Here is an 18,985-nt window from a genome sequence, read left to right as displayed (position 1 = left end):
AGGAGGCAGATGTGAACAGTTTGGCTTCAATGGGGTTTGTCCTTGGGATGAGCAAAACAACAGAGAGGTGTGGTGTTTTTTCTTTTTCTTTTCTTTTCTTTTCTTTTCTTTTCTTTTCTTTTCTTTTCTTTTCTTTTATTATTTTATTTTATTTTATTTTATTTTATTTTATTTTATTTTATTTTATTTTATTTTATTTTATTTTATTTTATTTTATTTATATACCGCCCTACTCCCGAAGAACTCAGGGTAGTGAACAGCCAAAAAGATAAAACACACAAACTACAAAAATTAAAACACAATATAAAACCCATTTAGATAATTTGGCCCAAAATTGCTGTTGTTCTTGTTGTTTTCTTGTTTTGTGGAAGGGAAGTGGCTTCTGAAATCAGTATTTGAGCACTGTATGAAATCAGGAATTGATCATTGCATATGAATCATTGCATATGATTTGCAAAATCAATAAGTCAAACTGTTAAAAAAAAGTCATGTAAACCCAGTTTCAAGGAACAATACCATGGGATCAATTATGGAGGTAGCACAAATGATATCATTTTGCCAGGACCTTTTTAATTAATTCATTCATTCTTCCATCCATCCATCCATCCATCCATCCATCCATCCATCCATCCATCCATCCGTAGCATTTATTTTCTATGGACTTCACAGAGACTCCCCCTTCACTGTTATAAATACAACATTGCAAATAACTGGGACTTTCATGTCTGCATTTAATTATCTTTTTCATCCTTGCTGCTTTGAGGCTTGCTGTCAAATCTCATTATTGCTTGGTGTCAAGTAGAGATATTATTTTTTTTTGAGACATGACAAACAAACTGTTCCTTCTTGTTCAAGGTCCCTCAGGGCCTGGGAGTTGGTGGTTATCTCAATAGTAATAACAAGTATAAACATGAAGACATGACAAAACCTATAATCAGAAGACAGGGAGAAACCTCAAATAGATCAAAATCTGTTAATAACTGCCCCTGGAACATCCCCATCTGCAATTCCAGTTAGCTACTGCTTGACCGCATGTGATTTTTATCTCAATGTCTCAGCTTTCCAATTTCTCCATAAGCACAGAAATAAAATATAAAGACAAGTACAGAAACAGGCAGCAACTATTTCTTTTGGACATAAATTAAAAATCTAGAAGGACAAGACGAGCTGGAGAAAGGTGACACACATTGAAGAATGAATTGTTTTCTTCTATGTATTAGGTCTATAACATTGCTATTAATGCTTGGTCCACAAGGAATGTGTCACCTTTCTCTGAGTAAATGCAGCACTGCAGATCCTCTGCCTCTTCTCCACAAACAATACCAGTCAGGGGACATCCACTTTGCTAGCATCATTTCTCAGATCTTCCTGTTTTATATGATGATGGACTTTAAGGCACCTCCTTCTAGAAACCTCTTTGAGGAAAGTATGTAAGTATTGAGTTATGGCCAGAGAGATATATGTCAAATAGACCTGAAGATGAATGAGTGAAATGAGTGAGTGAAAATTCATTATTTGAATTCTGTTATGCATATAACACAACAACATGTATGCTGATATTTTGCATCAAATTCATGTAAGTATTCAGTTATGGTCAGAGAAATATATGTCAAATAGACCTGAAGGGGAGTAAGTGAAAGGGCATTGTATGAATTGTATTATTCATATGATATAGCTACAGGTGTACTGATAGTTTGCATCAAATTCACCATGTAGTCTTGAGTCATCTGTAGCGCATGAAATAATTGCTGGCTATATGTGTTATATCTGTATATTTACAGTATCCCTGCATATGCATAATCATTTTATGTACTTTGCATATTTGGTGCCTTTATTTGCTTGATTGACATTGGATCATCAAATTCCAAGCAAAGAATGTTAGAGAATGGATGTTTATTTCTGTCTAGTTAAGTCTTTGTCATTGTCCCCCTCCCCTAAATTTCACCAATATTAGGGTTGGTCTATGGAACCCAGGTTCTTTTCTTTGGAGATAATGTACAATATACTTTCTTTAATTATATTTTTGAATATTCATATTTATACAAATGGTGCTGCTTCTTTCACAATGACCAAGCTCCATGGGGGGAGTTGAGACCCAAGGTTCCTTCCCTAGTCACTTCTTTTAATGAGCATCCAACCTAATCTAACAAGTAGCACTGTCCTAGTCTTGCCATGTATTTCCAGAGAAAAGATGGAATTGAAGAAAAGGTGGAAAAAGAACTCCATTATAGATCCCATCAGCAACTCTCATTAAAAAAATGTCCAAGAGATTGATGTTCACTGTTGCTTCCTGGGTCAATAGTGAAGGCATCACTGACATGCTAATAATACTGTCCTATAATAAAAATATTGAGATACCTGGCCAAAGAGGAAGCAACTTGGTAAATCTGATGTCCACTATATATTTCAAATAAAGTGCTTTGATTATTTTATTAGCTTAAATAAGTGCAATGAATGAAACTTATTGCTTCTTACATATATAGACTGGGTCAACTCCTTATATTACAGTATATTTGAAAGGAGAGGCAAAATAGATATCATATTCTGCAAGAAATGAGTTACATCAAATCATGTTCCTCTCCCTTCAGGGTCATAACACAGATTTACCAACATATCCTGGCTTTAGTATTTGCTGTTAAGGAGATCAATACCAATCCCCATATTTTACCCAATGTTACCCTGGGCTTTCAAATCTATAACAGCCATTTTAATCCAAAATGGATGTACCATGCTACAATTCAACTCCTTTCCTCTAAAGGCAGATTAATTCCTAATTACAACTGTGACATTCAGAAACATCCAGTAGCAATTATTGGAGGACCTGACAGTGATGTATGTCTTCATGTGGCCATCATTCTACACATCTACAAATTTCCTCAGGTAACCATGTATATGTAGTATGGATAAAATCCAGTTAAATTTCTCATTTTATATAAATTAGACTTGATCGCTGGCATAAAGTAAACACTGACGGAAATCAAGAGGAACATTTTTCTTTCAAATTTATTTTCAAATCTAAGCAGCACTCTTGTTAATAGTTGGATGTTCCATGTGAGGATGGTGAACCTCATCCATGTTAACTGGATGAGAAAGTTCCTGGTGCACCAAATGTTCTTGACTGAATTCACAAACTAATTTAATAAATAAATTTCTATCCAGAGCTTAGACAATAGAATGCACTAAACGTGAAGATTTATACAGGAAAGGAAGCCCCAAAGAAATCAAAGCAAAATTGAGGCAATATAAATATGATAAATTGGGTCTTAGTCTTAAAAGATTATGGATTATGCTTGAAAGTGTTGGAAGAGTCAAATGCCAAATCTAAGCGTGTTAATATGTTATGGAACTAAACTTTTGCTTTGTGTACTATAATAAAAAAATACATTAAGGCACTTTTTAAAAAATCAAAGCCTATTGTCTCCTTTCTGAATCCTTTTGAATTTCTATAGTTTATGTATGGCTCTGCTCCAGTGACAAATAAGGACAAACAGGCAGGTTTCTATCACCAAATGTTTCCAAATATGAACCTTCAGTATGAGGGAATTCTTCAGCTATTGCAGCATTTTAAATGGACATGGATTGGGGTCGTATCTGTGAATAATGAGAATGGGAGGAAATTTGTACAAAATGTGATACCAATATTTGCCCGAAATGGAATCTGCTTTGACTTCATTGAAAGATTCCCATTGGCTTCTTATTCTACTGACATTGCTGATACGGTGAAAGAAGGGATGGAAATGTACCACATTATGATGAATAGCACCGCCAATTCGGTGTTGATTCAAGGTGAAATTGAAGTAATGATAGTTTTGAGAATGTTTCCTTCAATGTTAAAATTTGAAGAGATACCAGTACAAGGAAATAGTAAAATATGGATTATGACAGCCCAAATGGATTTCACATCTCTTCCTTTTCAGAGATGGGAAGACCTAGATTTTCTCCATGGTGCTCTATCCTTTGCAGTTCATTCAAGAGAGGTCGTAGGATTTCGGAAATTTCTTCAGAGAAGAAAACCAAACTTTAATGAAGAAGATGACTTTATTAGGGTTTTTTGGGAGGAGGCATTTGGATGTGTGTTCTCAGGCTCCATGGTTGGTGAGAAGAGCAACTCCATAATGGACAGTCCATTGATATGCACTGGGGAGGAGAAGATAGAGACCCTCCTTGTATCTGTTTTTGAAATGGACATGACTGGCCACAGCTACAGCATCTACAATACAGTCTACATTTTGGCACAAGCATTACATGTTGCTTATTCAACTACCTTCAGAAACAGAGCAAGAGTAGGCACAGTAGGACTTATTGAACTTCTCCAACTTCATCCATGGAAGGTAATGACTCCCATCATAAGGGTTTCTTACAGAGGTGGGTTTCAGCAGGTTCTGACCAGTTCTGGAGAACTGGTAGCAGAAATTTTGAGTAGTTTGGAGAACCTGTAGTAAAAATTCTGACTGGCCCTGTCCCATCTATTCTCTGTCTCCCAAGTCCCAGCTGATCGGGAGGAAATGGGGATTTTGCAGTATCCTTCCCCTGGAGTGGGGAGGGAATGGAGATTTTACAGTATCTTTCCCCTGCCATGCCATGCCATGCCATGCCACGCCCACCAAGCCATGCCATGCCATGCCACGCCCACCAAGCCACACCCACAGAACCGGTAGTAAAATATTTTGAAACCCACCACTGGTTTCTTCTATCCATTGTGTTAACATATCTCTGACATACAATTGTATAAATTTATCTCCATATCATCAAATGGCCAGATAAATATCTTGTTCAATATCATGTTGCTTTTGGTTATAGTACATTTCCTATCCAATGAAATAAGATTTTAAAAAAAGAAAAAAAGAATAGGGTAAAGCCGCTGATGCCATGGATGAGTGGGGCAGGGGCACATTGTGGTTCTGTGTCATAACGGCCTCCAGGAGGAGAAGATGACCTGATCTGTCCTATTGTGAAGCACGCTAAATTTCATTGTGGTGCACAAGGCGCTGCAAGAGCAGCAGGCAGGCCACTTCGGCCATGAATTGGCAACAGTGGCAGTGGCGCAGGTCGGGTCAGTGGGCAGGCCATGAGGCGGCAGTGGGAAATGCAGCAGGCCAGTGTCTCAGGATGGAGAGCAGGTTACACATCTCCCCAAACAACTGAGGTATGCCCAGCTGCACCAACAAAGGCCAGAAGGCCCACTGTTCCCTGCTGCAATTTTTTTAAAAAATCAACATGACTGTCAGGCAGTGAGACCCAGCAAGAGATGAGGTGCCAGAGAATCAGACCCAGCTGCTTCTCTCTGCTGCAGTGCTTCCCAGATATGGCTTACAGCTCCGAGCCCAAACCAGCAGGAGTTGAGACCCACCTTGAGTGCAAATGTACCCCAATGAAGGCGGAATGGTGTTGCTGTGCAAAGGCAAGTAGTGGAGTGTTTCACTCCCGCACTAAGACTCCGGCCATCACCACTGCCACTTTGACCTACATGCGCTGCCCCAACTTGCTGTGACGTCAAGTTGGCCACACGCACTCAGTCACATGACCCCCCCCCCCTCCAGCATGCCTACCCAGCCTGTAATTAGGGAGAACCGTTTGTTAAATTACTTGAATCACATCACTGATTTAGCATGTAGGATCCACCCTGGCTCGGTGGAGAAAAGAAAAAGCAATAAATCTCCCTCCTTACAAATATAAGAAGAAAAAAGAAAAAGCAATCAACAGGTTGAACTAATCATTACACTAATCTTCAAATCCCTCTGTTAACCCTCTGTTATGATATTTAACATGCAAAAAGTCCACAAACGGTTTCCAGTCTCTTATAAAACTGTCTAATTCATTATCTCTAATCAAAGCAGTTAATTTTTCCATCTCTGCTAATTCAGTCAATTTCAGAATCCATTCTTGATTCTCGGCATTACTTTTTCTTTCCAGTGTTAGGCAAGAACAATCTTTGCAGCTGTCACCATGTGAAGGAATAGCACCCCAAATTGTTTTTCAATTGGCATATCCATCATACCTAAAAAAAAAGCTTCAGATTTCATTAATATTTGCATCTTAAATATGTTTGCATAGTCATGGTTATGTTTATCCAACATGTTTTCACATATTTGCAAGACCACCACATATGATAAACTGAACCTGGATTTTGACTACGTTTCCAGCACTTATTAGAAATTCCGTTATACATTTTCGATGGTCTATCTGGAGTCAAGTACCAATGATGCATCATTTTATAAAACTATCCCTTAATGTAAATTTTAGTCCATTCGTCCATACATTTTCCCATTTATCTAGCATTATATTATACCCATTTTTTTTTTGTTCATTTTACCATACACTCTTTAACATATTCATCTTCTAGGTTCATCTGCAGTAACATTTGATATACTTTAGAAATCAAGTGAACATAAATTAATGTACAGTTCAGATTTAGTTCCTGTGAAAAAAATTTTTTAAACAAATCTAAATCTTTCAAAAATTCTATAATAATTAAACCAATCACAAGCAAACCCTTCACTTACCAATTGTTCTCTTTATCTTAAATCCCTCAATAAATCCAATATCATCTCTGTTCTATGTAGTGCTTCATGAGCACTTCCAAAGCTCTGCGGGCCACTCCCCATCCTCACAGCATATCAGGTGCTCACCAATCAGCCTACATTTATGGTTATTGTAGCATCATGGGCCACATGTCAAGGACCTAGATGTACTTATCTCTGATGATCTATGCTCTAAAGTCCACTGTAACAGCGTCGCTACAAAAGGATTAAGAGTTGTAAATTTAATTTTAAGCAGTTTTTTTCTGGAAACATCGTATTGCTAATTAGAGCTTATAAAACTTATTCTAGACCCGTGATGGCGAACCTATGGCACGCATGCCACAGGTGGCACGCGGAGCCATATTAGTGGGCACACCAGCTCAGCTCTGGGGCGTATGCGTGCGCCGGCCAACTGATTTTTGGGCCGTTTCGGGCTGTTTCCTGCCTCTGGAGGGCCTGGGGGTGGGGTGGGGAAGGCCCGTTTTTTTTTTCTTACCTGGCTCCAGATCCTCTCTGTGTATCTGGGAACGGCGAAAACAGCCTTTCCCACTTCCTTGGAGGCCCTATGGAGGCTCAAAGGGTCCATTTCCCCACTCCCGGTGGGACAAGAAGTGATGTTTTTTCCTGTCCCCAGCCTCCAGAGACTCCTAGAGAGGCTCCTAGAGACGCCTAGAGAGGTTCTGGAGGCTGGGGACAGCAAAAAATGTCACTTCCTGTCCCACCGGGAGTTGGGAAATGGGCATTTTTAGGCTCCGTAGGGCCTCCAAGGGAGTGGGAAAGGCTGTTTTCGCCATTCCCAGATACACAGAGAGGATCTGGAACTAGGTAAGAAAGAAAAACAGGCCTACAAGGCCATCATGTGCCAGGAGCGGGGGGAGGGGAGGGGGGTTGCGCACACATGTGCGTGGGCACGTGCGTGCGCGACCCTCCCCCCGCCCCCCCTCTCCCGGCACACGATGGCAAAAAGGTTAGCCATCACTGTTCTAGACCAATCTTAGAGTATTGTTCAATGGAATCCCCACTAGATATCTGACATCAGCACAATTGAGCGAGTTCAGAAGTATTTCACGAGAAAAGTTTTGCACTCTTCGGTACACCACAGAATTCCCTATGCTACTAGGCTCGGAATTCTCGGTTTGGATAACTTAGAACTGTGTCGCTTGCAGTCAGACCTAGGTATTGCATACAAAATTATACGTAGTAATGTTTTATCTGCAAATGATTTTTTCTGCTTTAATTGCAATTATATGCATGCCAACAACCACTTAAAACTCAATGAAATCATTCTAAACTTGACTGTAAAAAATATGATAAGTCTGGAATGCTCTACCTAATTGTTTCAGCTACAGATTTCCATAGTTTCAGTGACAAATTGACTTCTGTATTAAGTATGACAACTTAATCATACTTAACTATGAGGAGCCTTGGTAGTACAGTAGTTTAATGCACCCTGTAATTAACACAGCTGCCTGCAATTTCTGCAGGTTCGAATCTTACCAGGCTCAAGGTTGACTCAGCCTTCCATCCTTTCTAAGGTAGGTTAAATGAGGACCCAGTTTGTGGGGGCAATAAGCTGACTTTGTATAAATATACAAAAGTATGAAGGCTATTGCTTAACGCATTGTTTGAAAATGTTTTTGAGACTCCCATTCCATGTCTCTCCCCTGGACCTTCTATATGGACCCCTAGGATATGGTTGCTCCCATCCTCTGTGGTCAAGATGTATTCCGCAGCGGAGCTTCTTGGTCTGCGAGACTCCCCCCTCTCGCAGGCTTGGCCCTCCACTCTATCGAGGGCCTACCTCGATGACGGGCTTTGGAACCCCGAGAGGTGGCATGCCGCAAAGAGGGGGTTGTGGAGTTTTTTAAGATTGTCTTTTTGTAATCTTTTAAGGGGCTTAGGGCGGGGGGTGGGGAGGGAGGGGCATAGGTCAGGCCCGTTACAGGGGCATGGAACGGAAGGCGGGGAGCGGGGTGTGGAGGAGCTCAGTGTGGATAGGGTGGAGGGCAGTTCTATCAGGACCGTGGTTGGGAGGGGCAGATATGGCGGGAGTAGGGGGCCACATCAGGTGGTGGGGGCACGCACCCGCTATCTCCAAGCGGTGGCATGCCTCGGCCCCCATGACTCTTCTCGTTTCCCCGGCTGTCCAGAGTCTCAGAGCCCAGGCCTTAGACTGATGTTGTGCAACGCCAGGTCCGTGGTTAATAAGGCCCCCCTCATTTGTGAGCTAATACAGGAGGGGGGTGCGGACCTGGCAGGTATTACGGAGACCTGGTTGGGCCAAGAGGGGGGGTCCCCCTCGTAGAGATGTGCCCACCAGGTTTCCGCGCATTCCATCAGCCAAGGGCCCAGGGCAGGGGTGGGGGGGTGGCGGTCGTTATAAAGGAAGGTCTTGATCCGAGGGTGGCCACTGTACCTCAGATAGCCGGATGTGAGTCTCTCCTGGTGAAGTGGGGCCATGGGATGCAGGTGGGCCTGCTGATCGCGTACCTGGCTCCCTGCCACATGACAGCGGCCCTGCCCGAGCTTCTCAACGTTATTGCCGGGGTGGCGGTTGATACCCCCAGACTTTTGGTCATGGGGGATTTCAACCTGCCATCTACCGGTGGGGCGTCTGGGATGGCTCGGGAGTTTATGGCTTCCATGACAGCCATGGACCTGACACAATTAATTCATGGCCCCACTCACGCGGGAGGACACACTCTGGACTTGGTTTTTATCTCTGGTCAGTGGCGGAGTGGTCTGGATATAGGGGATATAGTTATTGAACCCCTGTCATGGTCGGACCATTCTCTCCTGAGACTGGACCTTTCGACCGCTGCACCCCACTGCAGGGAGGCGGAACCGACCAGGTGGTTCCGCCCCAGGCGCCTGATGGATCCTGATAGGTTCCAGAGGGAGCTTGGGCCAGTTCCTGAAACTCTGGCACACGACTCGGCTGAAGATCTGGTGGCTGCCTGGGATAGGACAGCCGCCGGTGCTCTGGACCGAGTCGTGCCTTTGCGGCCTCTGACCCGACGCCGAACCTGCCCAGTCCCTTGGTTTTCCGAGGAGCTGAGGGAGATGAAGCGCCGGAAAAGATGCCTAGAGAGTGGTTGGAGGGCGAGTCGCTCCGAATCCGACCGAACACTAGTTAGGTCTCATATTAAGACCTATCTAGTGGCGATAAAAGCGGCAAAGCGTAACCACTTTTCCGCTCTTATTGCATCGGCAGATAACCGCCCAGCCGCCTTGTTTAGGGTGACCCGCTCCCTCCTACATCAGGGAGCACGGGAGGACCCCTTGCAAGGGCAGGCTGAGGATTTTGCACAGTATCTGCACGATAAAATCGCTCAGATTCGGGAAGGCTTGGACTCTGACTGGGTAGATCCCGGCGGGGTGACTGAGGCTGGTCTTGAGAATGTTACCTGGGATGAGTTCGACCCTGTGACTCCTGAGGACGTGGACAGGATCCTGGGGAGATTAAACGCAACCACATGTTTATTGGACCTGTGCCCCTCCTGGCTGGTACTGGCCACCCGGGAGGTAACACGAGGCTGGCTCCAGAGGATCATAAATGCTTCTCTGAGAGAGGGTTTCTTGCCTCCCGCCTTGAAAGAGGCGGTGGTGAGGCCCCTCCTCAAGAAGCCTTCTCTGGACCTGGCCGTTTTGGCAAACTATCGTCCGGTCTCCAACCTTCGCTTTGTTGCGAAGGTTGTGGAGAGTGTGGTTGCGCGCCAGCTCCCACAGTTCCTGGATGAAACCGTCTATCTAGATCCGTGCCAGTCCGGCTTCAGGCCTGGGTACAGCACGGTGACGGCATTGGTCGCATTGGTGGATGATCTCTGGAGGGCTCGGGACAGGGGTTGTTCCTCTGTTCTGGTCCTGTTAGACCTCTCAGCGGCTTTTGATACCATCGACCATGGTATCATGCTGCGCCGGCTGGAGGGACTGGGGGTGGGAGGCACCGTGTTGCGGTGGTTCTCCTCCTATCTCTCTGACCGGTCACAGTCTGTGTTGGCAGGGGGGCAGAGGTCGACTTCGAGGCGCCTTGCTTGCGGGGTGCCACAAGGGTCGGTCCTCTCGCCGCTCCTGTTCAACATTTATGTGAAGCCGCTGGGTGAGATCATCCGTGGTTTTGGGGTGCGATGCCATCTGTACGCTGATGACACTCAGCTGTACATTTCCACCCCAGACCACCCCAATGATGCCCTCGAAGTGATGTCCCAGTGTCTGGAGGCCGTGCGGGTCTGGATGGGGAGGAACAGGCTTCGGCTCAACCCTTCCAAGACCGAGTGGCTGTGGATGCCGGCGTCCCGGTATAGCCAGCTGGTGCCATCGCTGGCTATTGGGGGCGAGTCACTGACCCCCACAGAGGGGGCTCGCAACTTGGGCGTCCTCCTGGACACACGGCTGTCTTTAGAAGAGCATATGACGGCCGTGGCCAGGGGGGCTTTTTATCAGGTTCGCCTGATACGCCAGTTGCGCCCCGTTCTGGATCGGGACTCCTTGTGCACAGTCACTCATGCCTTGGTTACGTCACGCCTGGACTACTGTAACGCTCTCTACATGGGGCTCCCCCTGAGGAGCACCCGGAGGCTCCAGCTGGTGCAGAATGCGGCTGCGCGGGTGATTATGGGAGCGACGTGGCGCTCCCACGTAACACCTCTCCTGCGCGAGCTGCATTGGCTCCCGGTGGTCTTCCGGGTGCGCTTTAAGGTGTTGGTTCTCATCTTTAAAGCGCTCCATGGCTTAGGGCCAGGGTATTTGCGAGACCGCCTGCTGCTACCGATAACCTCCCACCGGCCAATACGCTCTCACAGAGAGGGCCTCCTCGGGGTGCCGTCGGTCAGGCAATGTCGGCTGGCGGCCCCCAGGGGGCGAGCCTTCTCTGTGGGGGCACCCGCCCTGTGGAATGAGCTGCCTCCTGGAATACGATTGATCCCGGACCTCCGGACCTTCCGTAAAGCCCTGAAGACGTTTTTATTTCATCAAGCCGGCCTAGCCTAAATGGTTTTTAATTGGGATTTTAAATTTTATGGATTTGGGGTTTTAAATTTGGGTAGCCAATGATTTAATTCTTTTAATTATCTTAACTTTTGCATTTGTATGTTTTTTAATTTTGGCTGTTCACCGCCCTGAGTCCCTTCTGGGAGAAGGGCGGTATACAAATTAAATTAAAAAAAAAAAAATTGTAAGCTGCCCTGAGTCTCCGGAGAAGGGCGGCATATAAATCAAATAAAAAAAAAAGTGGTCAGTAGAAAGGGTGTGCTTAAGTGCACTAAGGTGCCTATTGGTCCTGTCATTGTTTTTCTATTCTTTTATTCTTGCTCTCGTCTTTGTCTGACAAATTCTAATAAATAAAATTAAAATAAATAAATAAGGCAATAGTGGCACTTTTTCAGCTAATCTTTTTTTATACTTCCATGTGCAATCAATTATCTAATAGCATGAATCCTAAAACCAGGATTAACTTTTACTTTGTCAGACCACGGATAGGCATACCACCCAAATCAAAACCTTCAAGGTCTAACAACCTTGGATTTTTTAAAGTTATCCAATCTTTCAACCATACCAGAAAACCTTAACCCTTAAATTTAACTTGAATGATTACTACCATTCTGAAAAGGACTATACTTAAAAGCATTTTAGCACTTATTATTATCATCTCCCTTTTAACTTTGTTATGAGGGAAGTGGGAATTTGCTGAATTGATCAAATGACAGCATGCAAGTACTATATGATGAATCAATTCAATTTCTTTTCTTTTTAAAATTTTTTATTAAAATTTATTATAATACAATACAATACAATACAACCAGTCAGACAGTGTTATTTTTCTACGCAGGTTAGATTGATTCTTTTTTTACATTTCATCGTAATGTAACGTAATTTCCATATGCATCTTAAAATTTATATTAACTCAATATATCAAGGGGTTCAATTAAGCTAATCTGGCAACTTCTAATAGCTACTTGCTTCCTCATTGCAAATCCCAATAAAAAGTTAACAAATTTTGTGTGGAAAAATAAACAAATTTCTTAAAGCACTTTCTCTGACTCAGATTATGAGGTTCAAATATGCTTGCATGACTTTGAGAACTTATCACAAAATGGAGACAAGTCCCTTCCATTAAGATATAACCTACATGTAAAAACTATCCTTTCTTTTCCATACTTTGGAAATATACTTTGTGAAATGGAGGTAGGCTTTCATCATTTTACAGATTCTGATGAATTGTTTGTCCCCTCCCTTTATTCTTTGTTTCTGTTTTGCAGCTCAATCAAATAGTAAGAAGCATCTCATTCAATAATACTGCAGGAGAAACATTATCTTTCAACCAAAACGGAGAACTAAAGGCTGGGTTTGATGTCATCAATTGGGTTACATTCCCAAATAAATCCTTTTTGAAAGTCAAAGTTGGTGGAATAGGATCTCTGACTTCCCAGGAGGACAGGTTAAAAATGGATGAAAAATTGATCATTTGGCCAAGCAGGTTTAACCAGGTTTGGATAATCTAGGATGAGGTTACTAATGTTTTAACTGAATAGATGTCACCTGTGGGATAATTCCTGTGATTCCTATGTCTGAAATACCAAAAGATGTGCCTGGGAAAACTTATAAGGATTGATGTTATAGGAAGGGAGGTTTAATTGCCGTACAGTACTCCTGCAAGTTAAAAGAAGAAAAAAATGCCTTTAGAAGTGATGTACTAACCAGGTGAACAAAGCTTTTACACATTTAGACAGAGCAGAAAAGGTGAATATTTTAAGTGTAACCAAAATAAATCCCCTAAAAATTAGGAGAAATATTTATTCTATAAGAACCTCTTAATTATGTGTTGGAAGAAATATCCATTTGGTTCAGTTCCAAGCTGAGAGAAAGACACTGGAAACATGAAGGCTGATTGGAAAGATGGTTTAATGATGAAGCAGAACCACCAAACACATGGTTCTCTAGTGCAGCTGAACACATGGAGTTGAGAGAGGGGGATATTTATACCTTCTCTTGGGCTTTGAACTTGAACTTCCTGTTCCTGTGCAAGAACATGCATTCTATTGGCTGTTGTAGGGGACATAGCTCTGTAGGTTGTCTCAGGTTTTCTTGAAGTTTTCTGGGTGATATAAAGTCCTTAGGAGATTCTGCAATGTAGTGCTACTAGTGGGTTAATCTTATTGTGTCCTGGAGGGTCATGTTTTAATCCCCTCACCCTGAAGCTGAAAGTCTTTTGTTTTGTAGATAGGATGGCCCAGTCTCTCTTAATGGGCACAAAATATCTGCTGGGGGGAGGGAGTTTGGGCTGAGTTTCTGTCTCCCTTAAGATTTCTATTTCTCTCTTAGGAGATATATTTTATCCTGCCTTTTTAAATATTCTTCAAAATATTTCATTCTTCTAGGAGATGGGTGGGTGCGAACTTTCTACATACGTAATCCATATCATTATGCAAAACATATCATCTTAAATCACAGCAGGAATTGGCATAGAATAGTTCTTGGTTGATGGTATAGAAACTAAACCATGTGATTTCTTTTAGTAGTAATTTACCAGAATACTAGAAAAGGCTGTAGGAAGCTGACAAAATACAAAGGAGACAAAGTAAACTATATTAGCAATAGGAATAGCAATAGCACATAGACTTATAAACTGCTTCATATTGCCTTGCAGTTTCTGTGCAATTTCAGCTTATTGCTCCCAACAATCTGGGTCCTCATTTTACCGAAATGGAAAGATGGAAGGCTGAGTCAACCTTGAATTCATCAGGCTGTGGGTAGAGTTAGCCTGCAAGACTACATTCTAATCACAGAGCCACAACAAAGACTATTTGTGGAAGCTCTATAAATCCCATGGCATTTTCTTCCCTTTTTTTTCCCCACTGACCACTCACAAGGATTTCCACCAAACCTGATACACAGTGGTAGCTTTGTAGACCAGAACAGTCTTGCAATATGCAAACAATTCTCTTCTATCCTTTATGAACAGGTCCGCCCACTTTCTCTGTGTAATAACTATTGCCCTTTGGGTTATGCTAAGAACAAAATAGAAGGGAAGCCATTTTGTTGTTACGACTGTCTTCACTGTCCAGAAGGAAAGATTTCAAATGGAATAGGTGAGTGATGAACAATGAGTGATGCAGATTTTACAGATGTATTGATATTAGGTACCGTAAATATTCATTTTTGTGCAGATGAAACATTTTCACAGTTTAGAATCGAATCGACTAGAATTGACTAGAGTAGAATAGAACAGAACAGAACAGAACAGAACAGAATAACAGAGTTGCAAGGGGCCTTGGAGGTCTTCTAGTCCAATCCCGTGCCCAGGCAGGAAATCCTACACCACTTCAGACAAATGGTTATCCATCATCTTCTTAAAAATTTCCAGTTTTGGAGCATTCACAACTTCTGCTAGCAAGTTGTTCCACTGATTAATTGTTCTAACTGTCAAGTAATTTCTCTTTAGTTCTAAGTTGTTTCTCTCCTTGATTAGTTTCCACCCGTTGCTTCTTGTTCTACCTTCAGGTGGTTTGGAGAATAGTTTGACTCCCTCTTCTTTGTGACAACCCCTGAGATATTGGAACACTGCTATCATGTCTTCCCTAGTCCTTCTTTTCATTAAACTAGACATATCCAGTTCCTGAAACTGTTCTTCATATGTTTTAGCCTCCAGTCCCCTAATCACCTTTATTGCTCTTTTCTGCACTCTTTCTAGATGCAGAGAAGATTATAGATGCAGTGTAAATGTATAATATGATATGAATACAGATCTTAACACCATTTTGTCCCACAGTAGATAAATCCCTATTTTCTCTGGGCAGCTCACATATTGGCAGTGGTGGGATGCTGAGATAGTTGATATTCAGGCTGTGCCGAGATTGAAATCAAATCCATATTAACTACTTCAGAAGACCATCTTCAACAGTTCAAGCTGTCATGAAAAGGCTATGTTTGTTTGGATGATGTAGGGGGGATATAATTTTGTGCTCCTGCAAACCAGAAGCCATGTTTGGAGATAAAATCTTATGCTCTCCACAGCTTTATTTGGCATTTCTATGTTAAATTAAACAATGTGATTGTTCGTAAAAAAATGGCACAATGGAATTAGAGAGAAATATTTATGGAAGTCCTTCTAATGTAGGTAGAGGAAGTCCTTCTAATGAGGGTAGAGGAAGTCCTTCTAATGCAGGTAGAGGAAGAAGCACAGAGGAGAAATTCAGAACTAGCAGCAAAGTGAATAGCTGTATTTAGAGTGGTAATGAGCACACCGATGGAAGACAAAAAGACCAGATTAGGGACATGTTCCATGGAGAATGTCTATTTATGTGTCCTAAGAGTTGACACCAGAGTTGACTGCACATAATCAGTAAGTAATGTCACTTCCTTGTACAAGGACATGGCAATAAATCGGAGGGAAATAATCCTTATTTCTCAGAGCTCTTTGATAACTTTTTCTGTGAGGAAAAACAGGATCATGAACAAGCCTTCCTTTTTCACGCATCCTTCCCCTTTGTATTTGCAATGTCATTGGAAGGATCTACTTCATACAATGTAGGTGGAGTCCTGAAAGAGAACAGGTGGCTTTTCAATCTGCTGCAAACTTTCTTACCATACTTCCAACTGCACAACTTGTCTATTTCACACTTAATGATACAAATAAAAGCGCTCTAACTCTTACATCCATTTCTTTATTTCTTCATCACCCACATTTTTACTTCATGTTGCCTCAGTAATGACAAAAATTTGATATAGTGGTTAAGTTATGGAAGTTGGAGTGGCAAACCTAAGTTCCAGTCTTGTCTTGGCAGATCCTGGTGACCTTTTACTGGTCAATCCCACTGAGATTTAATAAAATGGTCATATTAAACAATTTGCAAAAAAATTTTCAAGAATCTTCATCGATTTTCAAAGTCTGTCTTAAAAACAAATACATGTAAATATTTCAATAATGTTTTCTAATGCTGGTCTTATCATTAGAATCTTTTTTCCAGTTTTACTCCTAATAAAATTTAACTTAAAAGAAAAGCTCATATGCTTATTGTGCCAGCAGTTACAGGGCTGAAGAGCTCAGACTGAGATAACAAAACTTCATGCTATCCTCAGAGCAGTGCATTCATATTCTTTGAGTTTAATTTTAAAACAATTATGTTTCTAACCTGATTTTTTTCCTAGATATGGATGACTGTTTTCCATGTCCAGAAGATCAGTATCCAAACAAGGAACAGAATTCATGTCTTCCAAAAACTGTAACATTTCTGACATATGAGGAAACGTTGGGGTTCATCTTGGCCATTTGTTCTCTTTCTTCCTCTTTTATCATAGTGTTGGTTCTGGGTATCTTCATTAAGTACCAGGATACGCCCATTGTCAAGGCCAACAACCGAAACCTCACTTACATCCTTCTCATTTCTCTCCTCTTTTCATTCCTTTGCGCTTTACTATTTATTGGCAAACCTCATAAAGTGACCTGTCTCCTTCGACAAAGTGCTTTTGGTGTCATTTTTACTGTAGCTGTATCATGTGTGTTAGCAAAAACTATTGTGGTGGTTTTAGCTTTCATGGCCACCCAACCAAAGTCTACAATGAGGAAATGGGTGGGGAAAAGATTGGCCATTTCCATTGTATTTTTCTGCTCTTTCATTCAAGTAGTTCTTTGTACTGTCTGGCTGTTAACTTTTCCTCCATTCCCTGATTTCAACATGCACTTAATGGTGGAAGAAATTGTTCTGGAATGTAATGAAAACTCCTTTGTCATGTTCTACTGTGTCTTGGGCTTCATGTTCCTCTTAGCCCTTGTCAGCTTTACTGTAGCTTTCTTTGCCAGGAAATTACCAGACTCTTTTAACGAAGCCAAATTTATCACCTTCAGCATGTTGATTTTCTGCAGTGTTTGGCTCTCCTTTGTTCCTAGTTATCTGACTACAGGGGGCAAACATATGGTGGCTGTGGAGATCTTCTCCATTATAGCATCCAGTGGGGGGCTCCTTGTGTGCATCTTTTTCCCTAAATGCTTTATCATCATACTGAGGCCTGAACTGAATAGCAAGCAGTATATAAAACAGAGAAATAACTGAGAGATCTACAACTGCATTACCTTCTATTATTTTACCCATGAGAAATCAGTAAGACCCCAAAGTGAAGACCTGTAACCTTTTGCCATTTGATGATGATGTTGTTATCCATTCAATTGTATCTGAGTCTTGGTTATTCTATGGGACAGATTTCTCCACATCTTCCCATTTCGCCCTTCTTCTTGTGTACAGGGGCCATTTTGATTCCTCTCCCATATCCATATCTTCTGTTTATTTATTGCATTATTAAAGAATGACAGGACATTAGAAGTTTCTTACAATATCACCTTAAATATGATTTCACAAAATGATTTATTGATATGTTGCTGAAATCCACAAAAATGTACTGGGTATAACTGATAGTGAAGAATGATGGGAGATATTGCAGAATAGTGTGTGCCACATATTTTCCACCAAGGGTTTGAAATTGACTACAAATCTTGATCAGGGCAAAGCAATAGATGCAATTAACATAGACTTCTGTAAAGCCTTTGATTCAGTGGTACATGACAAGCTACTTCTAAAGTCAAAGATCCATCCCCTGCACCCACAAGTCCATCACATGGTCCAATCAATTCACTGTCCCAACCCCCAGTCACTCCCATCCAGGTGCAGGCCAAATGCCCTTGACTCCCAGAGAAAGGAATGTTGTTATGGCTAATTCTCCACCACTCCATGCAATCCCCCCTCTCATTTTCCCAGGCAATAAATGTGGCAGCCCTGAAGGTCCAATGGTAAAGATGGTTTCTAGGGCTGACAGGAGATGAAAAGCCATATAATGCAAATATCACTCTAAATAAAGACATAGTAAGATAACATTCAAATACTTAATGGCCACTTAATGAGAAGGAAGGCATCATTGGAGAAGAGCCTAATGCTGGGAACGATTGAGGGCAAAAGAAGAAGGGGATGACAGAGAATGAGGTGACAGGATGGAGTCACTGAAGCAGTCAGCCTGAGCTTAAATAGTCTCCGGGGGATGGTAGAGGACAGGAAGGCCTGAAGGAACGCTGTCCATGGGGTCGTCATGGGTCAGACACAACTTCGCAACTAACAACAGCAAGAAAAGATACCATGGTCATGTCAAGTCTTTTCCTCTTGGTCATCTTGGAGAATAGGCTGGTGGCCATGAAAAGTATGACTACAAAGATAAGAAATGGCCATTGAGAAGATTACTTCAAAGCAATTTGGTGAAGGATAGTTGTCACTTTGTCAAGTTGGCCACTTTGTCAAGTTACCCAATGGGGAAAGAACCATGCATGATCCACAAAGCCAGCTTATGTCTCTAAATATAAGACTAAAATGAGTAATCATTATTAAGGCTTTGGCACATTTCAGAATTAAAGATGCTTCATGGAGTTTAGAGATATTCATGTATCCCATGTATACAGTATAATTCTTGAACCCTTGTGAACCCCC

General features: G+C 42.0%; 1 protein-coding gene across 1 annotated transcript; it reads left to right on the top strand.

The window, feature by feature from the left end:
• Positions 1 to 16,667: 16,667 nt before the first annotated feature.
• Positions 16,668 to 17,849, top strand: LOC117658924 (vomeronasal type-2 receptor 26-like). Its single transcript, XM_060686900.2, has one exon. It carries the CDS (start codon positions 16,670 to 16,672, stop codon positions 17,567 to 17,569), a length of 900 nt encoding a protein of 299 aa, XP_060542883.2. The 5' UTR covers positions 16,668 to 16,669; the 3' UTR covers positions 17,570 to 17,849.
• Positions 17,850 to 18,985: the final 1,136 nt, after the last annotated feature.

Source organism: Pantherophis guttatus, chromosome 4, assembly GCF_059756535.1.
Source record: "Pantherophis guttatus breed Tessera chromosome 4, ASM5975653v1, whole genome shotgun sequence".
Taxonomy (NCBI): Eukaryota; Metazoa; Chordata; class Lepidosauria; order Squamata; family Colubridae; genus Pantherophis; species Pantherophis guttatus.
The sequence above is the reverse complement of the archived record's forward strand: the minus strand, read 5'-3'. Positions and strand labels throughout refer to the sequence as shown.

What these genes read in the sequence shown, in the direction of transcription:
- LOC117658924 (XM_060686900.2), top strand. Translation starts at nt 16,670, where the DNA reads ATGGATGACTGTTTTCCATGTCCAGAAGATCAGTATCCAAACAAGGAA.